General features: G+C 38.5%; 1 protein-coding gene across 6 annotated transcripts in view; it reads left to right on the top strand.

The window, feature by feature from the left end:
• The first annotated feature begins 401 nt into the window (after positions 1-401).
• Positions 402-12,863, top strand: part of sorbs1 (sorbin and SH3 domain containing 1) — a 38,011-nt gene continuing 25,549 nt past the window's right edge. For 5 of the 6 annotated variants that reach the window (XM_079473588.1, XM_079473585.1, XM_079473587.1 and 2 more), the window contains exons 1-5: positions 402-502; positions 9,876-9,918; positions 10,468-10,554; positions 10,726-10,842; positions 12,313-12,425. In XM_079473588.1, the coding sequence (XP_079329714.1) occupies positions 10,524-10,554; positions 10,726-10,842; positions 12,313-12,425 (261 nt within the window). In that variant the 5' untranslated portion in view covers positions 402-502; positions 9,876-9,918; positions 10,468-10,523. Of the gene's footprint in view, positions 503-8,560; positions 8,623-9,875; positions 9,919-10,467; positions 10,555-10,725; positions 10,843-12,312; positions 12,426-12,863 lie in introns of those variants that run through there. The other variant, XM_079473586.1, reaches the window with a different exon arrangement.

Here is a 12,863-nt window from a genome sequence, read left to right as displayed (position 1 = left end):
TCGTTATTTTTGTACAATATGCTGTACATTTGAACAATATCTTGAAATGAACGAATACACCACCTTACAAGTGATTAGCACATGTATTATTAATAACACATCATGCTATACGGAATTTGCTCGGTCATATCTTTAAACTGATCGTCTATGACAGCACTTCTCTTTCTGTAGTGCTAAACAGAGTGTATGATATATAATTAAATGTTATAGATGGTTACGTTTTCTTTAAAGGCTATACAGCCTTTGGCATGATTTAAAATAAAGATAGTTTAGATGCGTATTCTAAAAAGTGACTGTCATCAAAATGTTCAGTTTGTGTGAACATTCTGTTTCAGTAAGGTTTCCTTATTGTGAGATGTAAACATGTTTGTGCCTCATCCAAACGCCCCCTCCAACCCCTCGAGTCCAATGAGCGGTGGGGTCCACGCGCGGACTAGTGACGGTCACGCAGTCGTGCAGCGTGCAGCCTTAATACGGAAAGCTGGACTGCTTTCTTGGGAAGGTCAGTGTTTTCCCACATACATCTGATTATGTCATATTTGCCGCATTTGAATGCCTGAATAACATTTCGCATTAAACTAAAATGAAAAGTTTGCGTGTTCGGTTCGTTTTAAGACCCGGGGTTTATTATAGCCGCAGCAACCATCCATTGCAGATACTCAGGGTGCTTTGCAGACGTGCGGCATAGTATTTGTTACTTCAGGAATATTGCGATATTTCATAGTTCTATATTTACTATTTAAGAGGGTAACATGAGAATGAAACTGGTGAGGTTAAGGCTGAAGCATCTATGAGGCCAACTTGAGAGTTTTATTGAACGATGAAAGATTCAGTGTATTTTTTTGTATTGCGCTGCTCATCTCTGCACTGCACTTGACATCCAAATAAGGAAGGAGAAGGATCCGATGTGTGGAGCAGGGAATGAACAGTTACACGAGACTTAGTTCGGTGATGCCGTGAAACATTAAACGGGACACGTCGAGCAGTTTATCTAGAACTGTGTATACAGGCAGGTATGGTATTGTACTGTGTACTAAGACATGAAAGATCTGGAGCTTTAAAGGAACACCCCAAAAATAAAATTCTGTCATTTACTCACCCTCAAGTTGTTCCAAATCTGTATAAATTACTTAACAAACACAAAGGAAGATATTTGGAAGAATGTTAGCTTAAAAATGTCCCCTTTTGCGTTTTTTCCTACTATTGGTGTCGATTGGGGGCGAGATCTGTTTGTTTATAGCATTCTTTCAAATATATTTTAAACATATTTGGAACGACTGGAAGGCGAGTAAAATTGTCATTTTTGGGTGTACTGTCCCTTTAAAAGTGAGTCGGAGTTATTTTAATGCAATGCACTTTATGTTTGTAAGAAATGCCAGGATAAACTGTGTACCACACAGGCATCAATCCCAAACATAGTTTAGTTTTACAAAGTGCAAAGTATTCAACAAATAAACATGCATAAACCAATAAAACAAAGTTGTTAAGTTGGCACTTGGTTGGACAGGGTCTGATTGTGAGGAGGGGACATTGGTTGGGGTATCTTTATGGTCTGTGTAATGTTTGGAGACAAAAAAAGAGATTAAAGCAGGGGACTGTTTCTTCAAGAAAGTTAACCTAGGATTTAGAGAAAAATATTTGGTTTGTAAACCAGATATTCTTACGGGGGTTAAAATCGTAACGTTATAAAAAGTGTTTGTGGCGATCTCCACATACTGTACATTGTACTTAATAGAAATATCCCCAGGGAAGTTTAAAATGGAGACCAAATTGAAATGATGCGGCAATTTATTCTGTTTAGCTTTGAACTGTTTTATGACCATTTGAAAGATATCCAGTGGTTTAACCATAATAACGTGATGATCACAGTTGAACAACATCGGAATCACTCTTCATCAACTTTAGAAAGAGATGGTTCTTTTCATGCATCAAAATGTTCAACAGTGTTTTAAAAAGGTTAAGCCTTTTATGAAATGTTAATATTTGCAGTAATTTCGACTGAGACTACAAAACTGAACTTTTTTTGCTCTACGTCAACATTTGTGGTATAAGTGATATAATCTGCTAGCTAGGACCTATAAGCACCTGTGCCAGATACACTGATATTATCATCATCTGGCACTGGTGATATATAGAATTTCAGCAAAGAGGAAGTGAGCAACATAAAAAACTTAAGTAGGTGAGGGACTGCAACATTTGGGTGAAGTTGCTGCCAGCATCTTTGGAAGCAGTCTCCTTACACGGGTAATGAATAATTTGCGTTGTGCGGTTAATATTTTATAACCCTCGTGTAGAATCATGTTACTGTCTAGTGTGGTGAGCAGGCACCCAAAAGATTAGTCATGAAACACTGTTTAAATGTTTAAACGAATTGTCTTGTGAATGAATGCTTCTCACAGCTGTGGTCTTCTAGGGGATCATCACGTTGTTACATCATATTTCAGAATCAACCTTTTAACAATAATTATACGTTAAGATTTTATAGCTGTTTCTGTAAGCAAGCATTGATAATGAGGTCACTCTGAATGCCATTTAAGTCTTTGGTATCTTTCCTTTAGCATTGCTGTTATCCCCATGCATGATTTGACTGCTAATATTGTGCCATTATTCAATTTCTCCCGGTCTCATTTGGTGCCACTCCACATTTCGCTGAACACTTGTGAACCTAAAATGAGCCATTGCATTTATTATTGGATGCTTAGGCACGTTCTTCCATTCCTCGTTCGCTCCGATTGAATACATAGAGCCAGAAATGAATAAGAAGACAAGAGCAGGCATATGACAGTGACTGGACTGGACAACAGTGGACTAAGTAAGTGCTTTGAGAGGGGTTAGAATCACTGGCTTCCCATTGATGGTGGTTTATGGAGTCGCTGAGCCACTCACATCCAAAGGATTTGGGGAATTATTGTATTAATTGTATATCCTGTTTTGTTTGACAAAAGCTTGCCTACTTATGAAGCATGTGTTGTCTTTTTCAGAGAGCACACATATGAAAAGATCCTGAACAAATCGAAATGTTTTTGTTTTGAAAGGATGTGATTTCCAATACTTCAGTGCATAATTCAATCATGTCTGTCCAGTAGCATAAGTTGTTTCATTGATTTCAGAGCCTTCATTGTACATTGTTTTCTTAGCTGTAAACCCAATGATTGAGTTGCCCTTGACTGGATGTGGTACCAGACCCTTCCTCTCATCCGCCCCGTTATGAATGTTACCCCATGTTGCTTAGCAACCTTTATCTTCCCCTTTACTTGTTTAAAGCCCCATTGGCTCTGGTTTTAAGTGGTACTTTGTGTGAGAGCCTTTTTATTCTGTCAGTGGCACACATTTCAAGGTCTGTGTGCATAAAGCAGCAAGCTAACGCAAACATGAAGTCTCTGTTTCAGGTTGTGTTGTGCTGACAGATTTTTCTGTTCACCTCTTGCTGCTCTGACAGATTGTAGGCCAGCTGGTGTGAGGTCAGTGCTGGGATGGTGTTCGCCTAATGAGAATGTCTAGCTTGAATGCGGATCATATTTAGAGTGAATGTGAAAAGTACATGTCATCCGTTGAATTTATTTTGAACTATGTGCCGTGTAACACGTAGCTGGGACACATTAGGAGTATTGAGATGGCGGATCTTAAGGTAACATGGTAACCGTCATTGTGTAGCCGAAGTGTGAGTGTGTTTTCTATGCACAGCATGGGCCTGGTATTCTTCATAAAGTCTGTTCTGATGGTATTGCTATACACTTCAGATTTGGGTCCTCCATCATGTTGCCATGTTGGCCACCATTTGGGAAGCACTTGAAATGTTTGGATTATCATCAAGCTGTTTTTAGGTGTGGTGGAATAGTCGACATCCCCTGACAAAATTATCAGGCACCAGCTACACAACAGAGAGCTCTGCAGCAGTTGTCTGTGTCTGCATTCCAAGTCCGACTTACAAAATCTCCATTGGCTATATAAGATATATATATATATAACATATACATATCCCATCCAAATTTATAATGCCTGATAATTGATGAATGGCAGTTTGTCTGAAAAGTGATTGTTATCTGCAAAATAATTGTAAGGTTGCACGATATTGTGCGCATTCTAGTTCTGGTAGTTAAAATAATAATTGATTGTTTAATATTGTTATGGTATTTGAACATTTTTGTTACTGTATTTGTGTATTAAACCATGGTACAATTTTAACCACTGAGTTCAATTAATGTAGTCATGGTCAATGTATGGGTATATTTCACATCCTGACTCATATAGCATTAATCAGTATCCCAGTATGGATGTTATTACTCACAATTTCTCATAATCTTTATTACTCATGGACATGCAAGCTGACAGAAAGGCCTGTCATTGCACACTGCTTTGTAGCCCTAGTGCGAAACTCATTATCATTGCCTCATCTGTCCTTCTAGAACATTCATGCGGCACACAAAAGCTTTTCTTCTGGCTCGAGCCGTTGATGCTGTGTATGCGCCATGAACCCCCCCACCCTTGCCGTGATTGCTTGTTGTCCCAGTCAGCAAATGCAGGGGCCTGTGAGATCCAAGCCAGGAGACTTTGACTCATCATGCACAGCTGTGAAGTCCTCACGTCTTCCAGACATAATAGGCTTCTGTGTTCTGTGACATAATGTTGGGCTCTTTTTTTAAATGTCACCCTATTCTAGGGAAAGTGATGCATGTTTTATCGCTATGTTTGTGATGATATCTCTCAGCAACTGCATTCCTACTGTGGTGTAGGTCTATTTTGCCTGATAGTGGTAATATAGGGATTAAGCCAGATAAATCACAAACGGGGGTTCAGAGGATAGCTCACTAAAAATTGACATTTTTATCATCATGTAATCACCCTTACCTTTCTCCAAAACTGTATACATTTCTTTGTTCTGATGAACACAAAGGAAGGTATTTGAGACCCCCATTGACTTCCATAGTATCTATTCTCCCTACTGTGGCAGTAAATGGGGCATGAGATCTCTTTGGCTACTGACATTCTTTTCAATATATGTTTTTGTGTTCGTCAGAACAAAGACATTTTTACAGGTTACAGAGTAAATGATAACATAATTTTAACTATCCCTTTAAGTTCAGCCATTGTAATTGTTAAAGTAATGTTCCACTCAGTAATTTGTATTACTTTTTAAGTAATTATTAGTATTATTGTTAATATTAGTAAGTTATTATATTTACTGTCACAATAGCCTACGTCATGCTTAAAACCACCGACAGGCCCTAATTGAATCAAGTTCTCTACAAACCACTATGACATTTCTCTAAATATCTGTTGTGTTCCACAGAAGAAAAAGTCATACACAGTTTTAGTAAAAGAAAATTGGGGGAACTATCCTTTTATATTTTTTACTTTGCTACAATCCAGACTGCGATTCAACTGAGAGGTTTGTTACGTCACTTCTCTGGCACTGCCATCACAGGCCGAAAAAAGATGTGTATAGATCAATTTTGCCCGAACAAAGCTGCATACATTTCCTTTTATGATGTGGTTGTTAAAATGTGTGCAGCGTGGGACAGTTGACTCCTTAGTCCAGTGTCTGCTGTAGATGTTTACGTTATTGAGGGGTATTCTCAATTAAACACCCACGGTCGTTCTTCCAAAGCACTCTGTTCGAACCATGTTTGGAGCTGTGTGCCGTGATCCTGGTGAGCTTTATTCTGCCATTTGTTGACAAAGCAGAAGTCAAACTGTGTTATGTAACACAAGCCACCCCCCCAAAGTTCCGGCTATAGCAGGTCCCTTGTAGATCTCTTTTGTATATTAATACTGAACTCTTTCAAAGCAGTCATGGAAATAGAATGAGGCAATCCCCAGAGATTCTTGGGTGGAATATCATGGTACTATTGATTGCGTTGCCTCTTTTTAATGGGGCTGGCATAACGGAATTGGACAGCAGCCGGGCAGAGCTGTCCAGTACATGTTGACCTTCAGCTGTGTTCTAGAAGCTTACGCTGTTATTCATTAACAGGCCGTGACAGAATCAGAGGAATTCAGAAAAATAGATTTAAAGATGGTAAACATTTTAAAAATATCTCAAAGTGGTCAACAGGTAAAATACACATTGGGGATGCTTAGAAGTTTGTGAATGATATGCCCTTCAATTCTGTGGTAATCTTTTCTAGATTTATTGGTGGTTGGATACTTGTCACAGATATTATAGTTTCTAAAGTTTTCCACTTTGCCATGCCAGTTCTTTTGCAATTGGCTGCTATCAAAATTCTAACTAGGCCAAATTTGATAGGGTCCGGCTTTCACCATTGACATTCTGGACATTTCACTAGACCAGAGTGTTGCAATAGACTATGCAGACGATTTGCCTTGTGCCACCTGCAGTAGGCCCCTTTTTTCGCATTAACCAAAGATATGGACCTGAGCCTTGTTAGTTGGTTAAGGTTTATTATAGGGGTGATTTAACGCTGCATTCTGACTTCTTAACAATGTTAAACGTGCTGGCTTATCTTGCTTAACATGGTCAACTTGTCATAAAATTTGTTGGACGTATTACTTAGTATTTCTGTGCTCGATACACTCCCCCAAGGTTGGTATCGGTTTCAGAAAGTTTTTTTCCCCACATGAAAAACAGTTACTTAACAATTTTTCTTAGTCCCTTATTGGCGAATTCTCCCGGAAATGCCCGCCCACGCCTCAACAGACGAGCGAAAGGAACTCCCGCTTACTCTCAAGATTGGCTGTGCTGTGTAAAGGTGGGGTGAACTGTGGACCTGCAGCTGCAGCTTGTTACTCTTTACATTTAGGCATTTGGCAGATGCTTTTATCCGACTTACATAGCATTATCCTATACATTTTTTACATAGGTATCTGCAATCCCCTGGGATCGAACCCACAACCTTGCATTGTTAACGCAACGGTCTTACCACTGAGCTATAAAGTGTGGATATAACGCTGGATTTGCAGATCATTTGAAACGGATAGATTGAGCGGATAGATTAAGATAAACCACATTAATTTACAGTGAATCAACAGTTATGCAGGGATAATGCAATTATGTTTTGTGTGCTTAATTTAGTTCCTCCTCCCGCACACCCCCAGGGCGTCGTTTCTTTTCGGAATTAATCGTACAGCTGTATCTATCTTTTACAAACGTGATCAAACTAAATACTCCTCGAAGATAGTATGCATATAGTGAGCTCTATAGTTACTGAAGATTAATATGAGATTGGCCGAAACCGTGTGTTCAACCAGACCTTTCAAGATTTGGAATAATGTCATTACATTGATATACATTTTCAGCTGCACTGAGTGCAATTTAATCTCCACTGAGTACAATTTAATCTGGACAGAAGCAATGAACTTTGAAAGTTTATTTATACTAATCACACAAATTTTGTTGTTTAGATATATTTCTTTGTGATCTATGACTCTCTCTCAGTTACTCATTTTCAAATGAATTCATAAATAGCTTGATATGTAAATCAACATAAACAAACGTTAGTATGCATGCACTCTTTGGTGGCCCAAACGGAACTTTCAGTAAACATTCGCAAATAATACATTCCCTGTAGATTGTTTCTTGTAACAAGCAAATTTACATCGACTCTGGTGCTTAAAAAGTTCTTCACAGTGATGCCATAGATAGAAGAACCATTTTTGTTTCCACAAAGAACCATTCTGTCAAAAGTTCTTTAAAGAACCATCTCTTTCTTACCTTTTTATAATCTGAAGAACCTTTTTTCCTTGCAAAGAACCTTTTGTGTAACAGAAAGGTTCTTTGGATGTTAAATGTTCTTTATAGACAAAAAGATTTCTATGGCATCTGTGGCGAGTGTTCAAAAAATGTAAACAAATGTTTATTTAAAAAAGATGTTATACAATAAAATATGTTATATTATTAGCCACTAGCCAGACCGATCAACAAACATAGACCAGAAGTTCGAACAAGAAACGTATGTCTGATGACAGCGTCTATATTCACACAAATGTTGTTGTTTAGATTTATATTATTATATCGTGATTTATGCCTCTTTCTCAGTTTCTCATTTTTAATAGAATTATTGATAGCATGACATGTAAATCATATGTTACCAATAAAGTGACCATATAGCAGGATGGTCTACTCTGGTCATCAAAAAAAGTGCATTCAATACGACAAAGGTGTCTACTGTCACTGTCAGTGTTCATGACCTTGAAAAGACAAATAATTTTTTACTGTCTTTGGTCCAGACTTGTCTCCACAGTATACCTGACCCTGATAATGTGCCACAATAAACAGACATTACAAAACGCCCATAAATGTTTTTTATCTTACTGTTATCCTAAAATAGTTCACAACCTCATGTGGTGCCAGGCATTCCAGACAGAGATGTGGAGGTGGATGGAAAGTGGGATGCTGTAATTCGTTCATCACATATTGAGTGGGTGCCACATTCCCAGGTGGCAGGTCTGACAGGTCCATCTTGGTTATGGATATGAAAGAGGCAAAGCATAGTTAAGGTTGAGTTCTTTGAAGTAAATAGGGAGTGAACGTTTGGATTTGTTTGATAGGCCACAACAAAGGGCTTTTAAAGGGTAGCCCTGTCTGTCTGGTTATTTGTTTGGACTTTAAACCAAGTTAAGCTGAGCTGGTAGCCGCTGCAGCTGAAGGTCCTATATTCACGGGTAAGATACAAAATGCCTAATGGTTTTTGTGTGTCTGCGTGTAGATTACTATGAATAAATCTTTCACATGGTTTACTAATTAGTTTAAAGCTTTTTTATTTTGAAGGTTTAGCTAAATGTATATCTTCTGTAGCGCATGTGGATGTCTACATGATAATGAAGTAATGAAGGTGAATAAATGATCAGATATTATACATTTTTAGATAAACTATCCCTTTAAGGATTCTCACATTTTGTATCTTATGATCAATGGATTCATACATGCAGCTGTCATTGCTTGGTTTTTATATCTACAGTGGAATGTGATTCCATCTCTAACGAAACATCTGAAAGAGCCTATCAGTGTTATGTAGCCTTTTCAGATGCTTTTATTTAGACTATCTAAATCTAAATATTTAAACTATATATTTAAAGTCTTTTTTTGTGTTTAGATTGGTGTAACTGTATCCCAACTCATTAGAAGGTCCATGTTTACACTATAAGATATGAAAAATTCAGTGGCTTAAAATACAGTTTGTGCCATGACAGTTCAGAGACTATAGAGGCAAAAGTACCAATACTAGTCTGACTCTGAGTACACATTGAGAATAAATTCTGAATCGAATTGTGACCCCCTCATAATCGATTCTGAATCTAATCGTGAGGGACCAAAGGATTCCCACCCCTCTGAATTGAGGTTCAACCTGTTTTTAGTACAATAAAATATATGGGATTAAAACTTGGATTACTCATCATTGTTAGAAAACTAAAAATAAACTATTCTTTTCTTGAGGACTGTTCATTGCCGGAAACTCATAAATTTTCATTGCCCCGTATTTCCCACTCCAGTGCTCTGTAACAGGTCACTTTGTGTCTTTGTTCAGTGTGAACCATGGTCATAGGCGTGCCACATCAGTTGGAGGCTTTATCAATTTCCTGATGCATCAGCATCCTCTCGGTCGCCATGTTAAATAGATTATCTGTAACCTCATTCCTTTATTTATTAAATGGTGAGGTGTGTAAATACTGCATCGCTAAAGGCGCCTGATGGAATTGAAATGTGTTTGAGCTAGATATAACAGTACTGGCTTAATGGTGTGAGTTTAGTGTGTGATATACCTGTTGGTTAAAAAAAAGCAGATAAGAGGACTATTAAGTTGTGCAAAAGTAACTGTACAGTGGCTCTTTAGAGTTTTACACATGAATAACCACGGTTCTCAGCCTGTATTTCTTCTTTTAGCTTCATCTCCCCTTTCACCTTTTTTCATTTGCAGGCCTCTCCAGCAGAGGGCACAGTGAAACTTGATGCAGCCCCTGGTAAGCTTGCCCTGCTCTGTGCACATCCATCCGGTTCTAGGAACTTACACTGGTTTGTAGAATTATATGGGTGTAAGTGAAAAGTGAGAATTACGTGGCCATAAATGTAAATAATATAAGCAACGGTACAAACAAAAGATTTAAATCACACCACAGAGGGGTTGTTATATCACAACACTGCAATAATAAATGGAAGGCTGTAGTAAGGAATAATATCTGTCTAGGGAGGCTCATGAGTGAGCAATCAGAAACAGAGACTCTCTGTCTTCTTGCTTGAGTTATTGTTGAATCGGTATTCTCACTGCCAGGACCCCTGTTTCCTTCCGTTCATCCATCTTTCCTTGATATCCGTGCCAGCCAGCAGCACAGAACACTGTAAATTACAATCTTTGTAGAATTAAAAGCTCCCCGAGAGCTTTATATAACAATGATTAGTCAAGCATAATGTATTATTCTCAATGAACTCCAACAATAAGTCAATGAAGTCTTCATTTTGTGACAGTTCATTTCATTATTCCACACCAAATCTAACTTGATGTATCTTTATAGCTCGACCTGCCTGCCGTCGGACTGTATCTGCCGTGCGAGTAACACCGTTGAGAACTATGAAGACTTCCCCTGACCTAATGCCAACTGGTGAGAGTAATGTTTTACTGTCATTTTTGAAGGCTACCCAGATGAACGGTGTGAAAATAATACATCTACCTTAAATACGTGAGCGTAATTTGCATAGTTATAAAATGCTACAAAATGATATTTTGCATTTTTTTGCATTTGCATGATATTTCTCGACATGCATGCATGCAGAACTGGACCCTACCCGTGTTTGCAAAGGAAAGGGCGCTGTTACGTTGAGAGCGACGCTTGTGCACATTGACGATGAGGAGAGCTCAAGCACAGAGCCACCTGAGAACTCTGCCAAACGTGAGTTAAAAAGGAAGAAAGCTTTATGTTTTCATAGAATGAGTGCTCTGAATATATTTCACAAAGCTGTATGGTGCCAGACTAATTGTTGTGTATTATAATAATGGAGTTTATGTTTGTAGCTGCACATAATTTAGGCTTAAAAGTGCTCTTATCAAACTCTTACTGATCTGAAACGATCTCTGATTACAGGAATGATGCTCCATAAGCTTCCGTTTGTCCTATTAATGACCATTGTTGATGTTGTGGTATTGATATTTCAGAAATCAATGGACGTCAAGCTAAATTTGCCATTAAAAGTTTGTTCCAATGGTTCCTCTGTCCTGCCTGTCTCGAGTTCTCTATCTTACTGGGCAGAGTCATGACATTGCCACGTCTTTCGGGTTTCTGTTGTGCTATGTGTGGGGACACGTGGCTTTATGTTGTTACTTGGTGCCACGTGTCCTCCCTTGATGTCTCTCAGCCCTGCCCTCCTTTCTCCCGTAATCGTTTCATTAGGGTTCTCTGTGTTTCACCCTCGTTAGGGTTTTATTCCCATCACCTGCTCTGTTATTCAATCTCGTTAGGTTTCATTCTTATCACCTGTCGCCACTCTCCCCATGTAATCACTCCTCGTTAATGTCTCCCTTTATATAGCCCCAGTTTCCCTCTGTTCAGGGTTCGTTGCATTGTTTATGTTTGTTCTCAACACGGCCGTCTTGTATTTGCTGTTTATGACCCTTGTCATTGGATTACCTGTTGTTCCTGTTTCATTTTTTAGACATATTTCATTTTTCTAAGACCCTTGTTTGGTCCCCCTCGCGGGAAGTGTTTTTTTTTGCTAGTGTTATGTTCATGCTTTCCCCATCGTGGGCGTTTCATTTAATAAACGTTTCTGATTAACCCTTCATTTGCCTGCATTCTGTCCAAACCATTTTGTGACAGGTCAATCATGTACAACTTGATTGCCCAAATAGCTTTCAATAAACGCTCATATTTGCTGGAGGTCATCAAAGAAGTCTTTTGTCCTCACACCCACTTTGACTTCTGGACATGTGGACCTTCAGTTGGGACGTTTCTCCATCTCCATGTTGGAACTGTTCTGGCTGACTCCCAGCTCTTGGTAGAGATGCCTTGATTGTTGTGGTGCCTGAATAAAAGGCCATTGAAGCAAACACTTCTTACAGTGGGTTCAATAGTTCCCTTGTTCTCACGACAAAGTTCAGAGAATCTTTTTTCCAGTAATAAATAGGCATCTCTGTGGAGGAAGACTTTTAGTTTGGTTCAGTGCTGACAGCTTCTGGCTGGTCATTTGGTTTTATGGAGGTTAAAGGAATCTGTTCTGGCGTGAGTTTGCGGTTTGCTTTGAAAACAAACAGTTGCCTTGCCAAGTGCTGTCAGCTCTGTAGAATGATGCCTTTTTACATTTGAAGAGGTTTCTAGAAGATATACAGATTCACTGAGAATCCAAACTGTTTGAACTCATTGCAGGTGGTTGTCTTGGTGCGGTCAATGGAGAAACAGAAACACGTTTGGCTGATAAAGATGTAAGCAACACCACAGCTGATTTAAATTCAACACAAGTCAATGAGACACCATCAAAGGTGAGTCAGCGCTTCAGGCGTTATTCCTTTATAACAATGCTTTCTAATGCAATATCATGTTTTATTAGTTATATATCAGTGCTAAACAGTTGATAAACAACTCTAGAACACAGAGCACAATTTGTTTAACTAAACATATTATTGACAAACTTAAAAACAAATGTATAACTGTGATTGACTAGCTGCTCACTCTTTAAATCATTTAGTATATGATTTTCAATGCTTTCAGTGTCTGATAACACTGCAAAAGCAAGATAACATTTCTATTCTCCTGTAATCGTGGACACCAGAAAACCACCTCAAATCGATAACACGTTTTAGGAAGAATCATGGGCTTAAAAGAAAAGTTTAGAGAAGCAAATTTTATGCAAATGTCGTCAAAATGGGGAATCCTGGGAGATTCAAAGTAGTTTGTATGTCACAGACATATAACCACAG

The sequence above is a fragment of the Barbatula barbatula genome (genome assembly GCF_947034865.1).
Source record: "Barbatula barbatula genome assembly, chromosome: 14".
NCBI lineage: Eukaryota > Metazoa > Chordata > Actinopteri > Cypriniformes > Nemacheilidae > Barbatula > Barbatula barbatula.
This window is presented reverse-complemented; position numbering and strand designations above follow the sequence as displayed.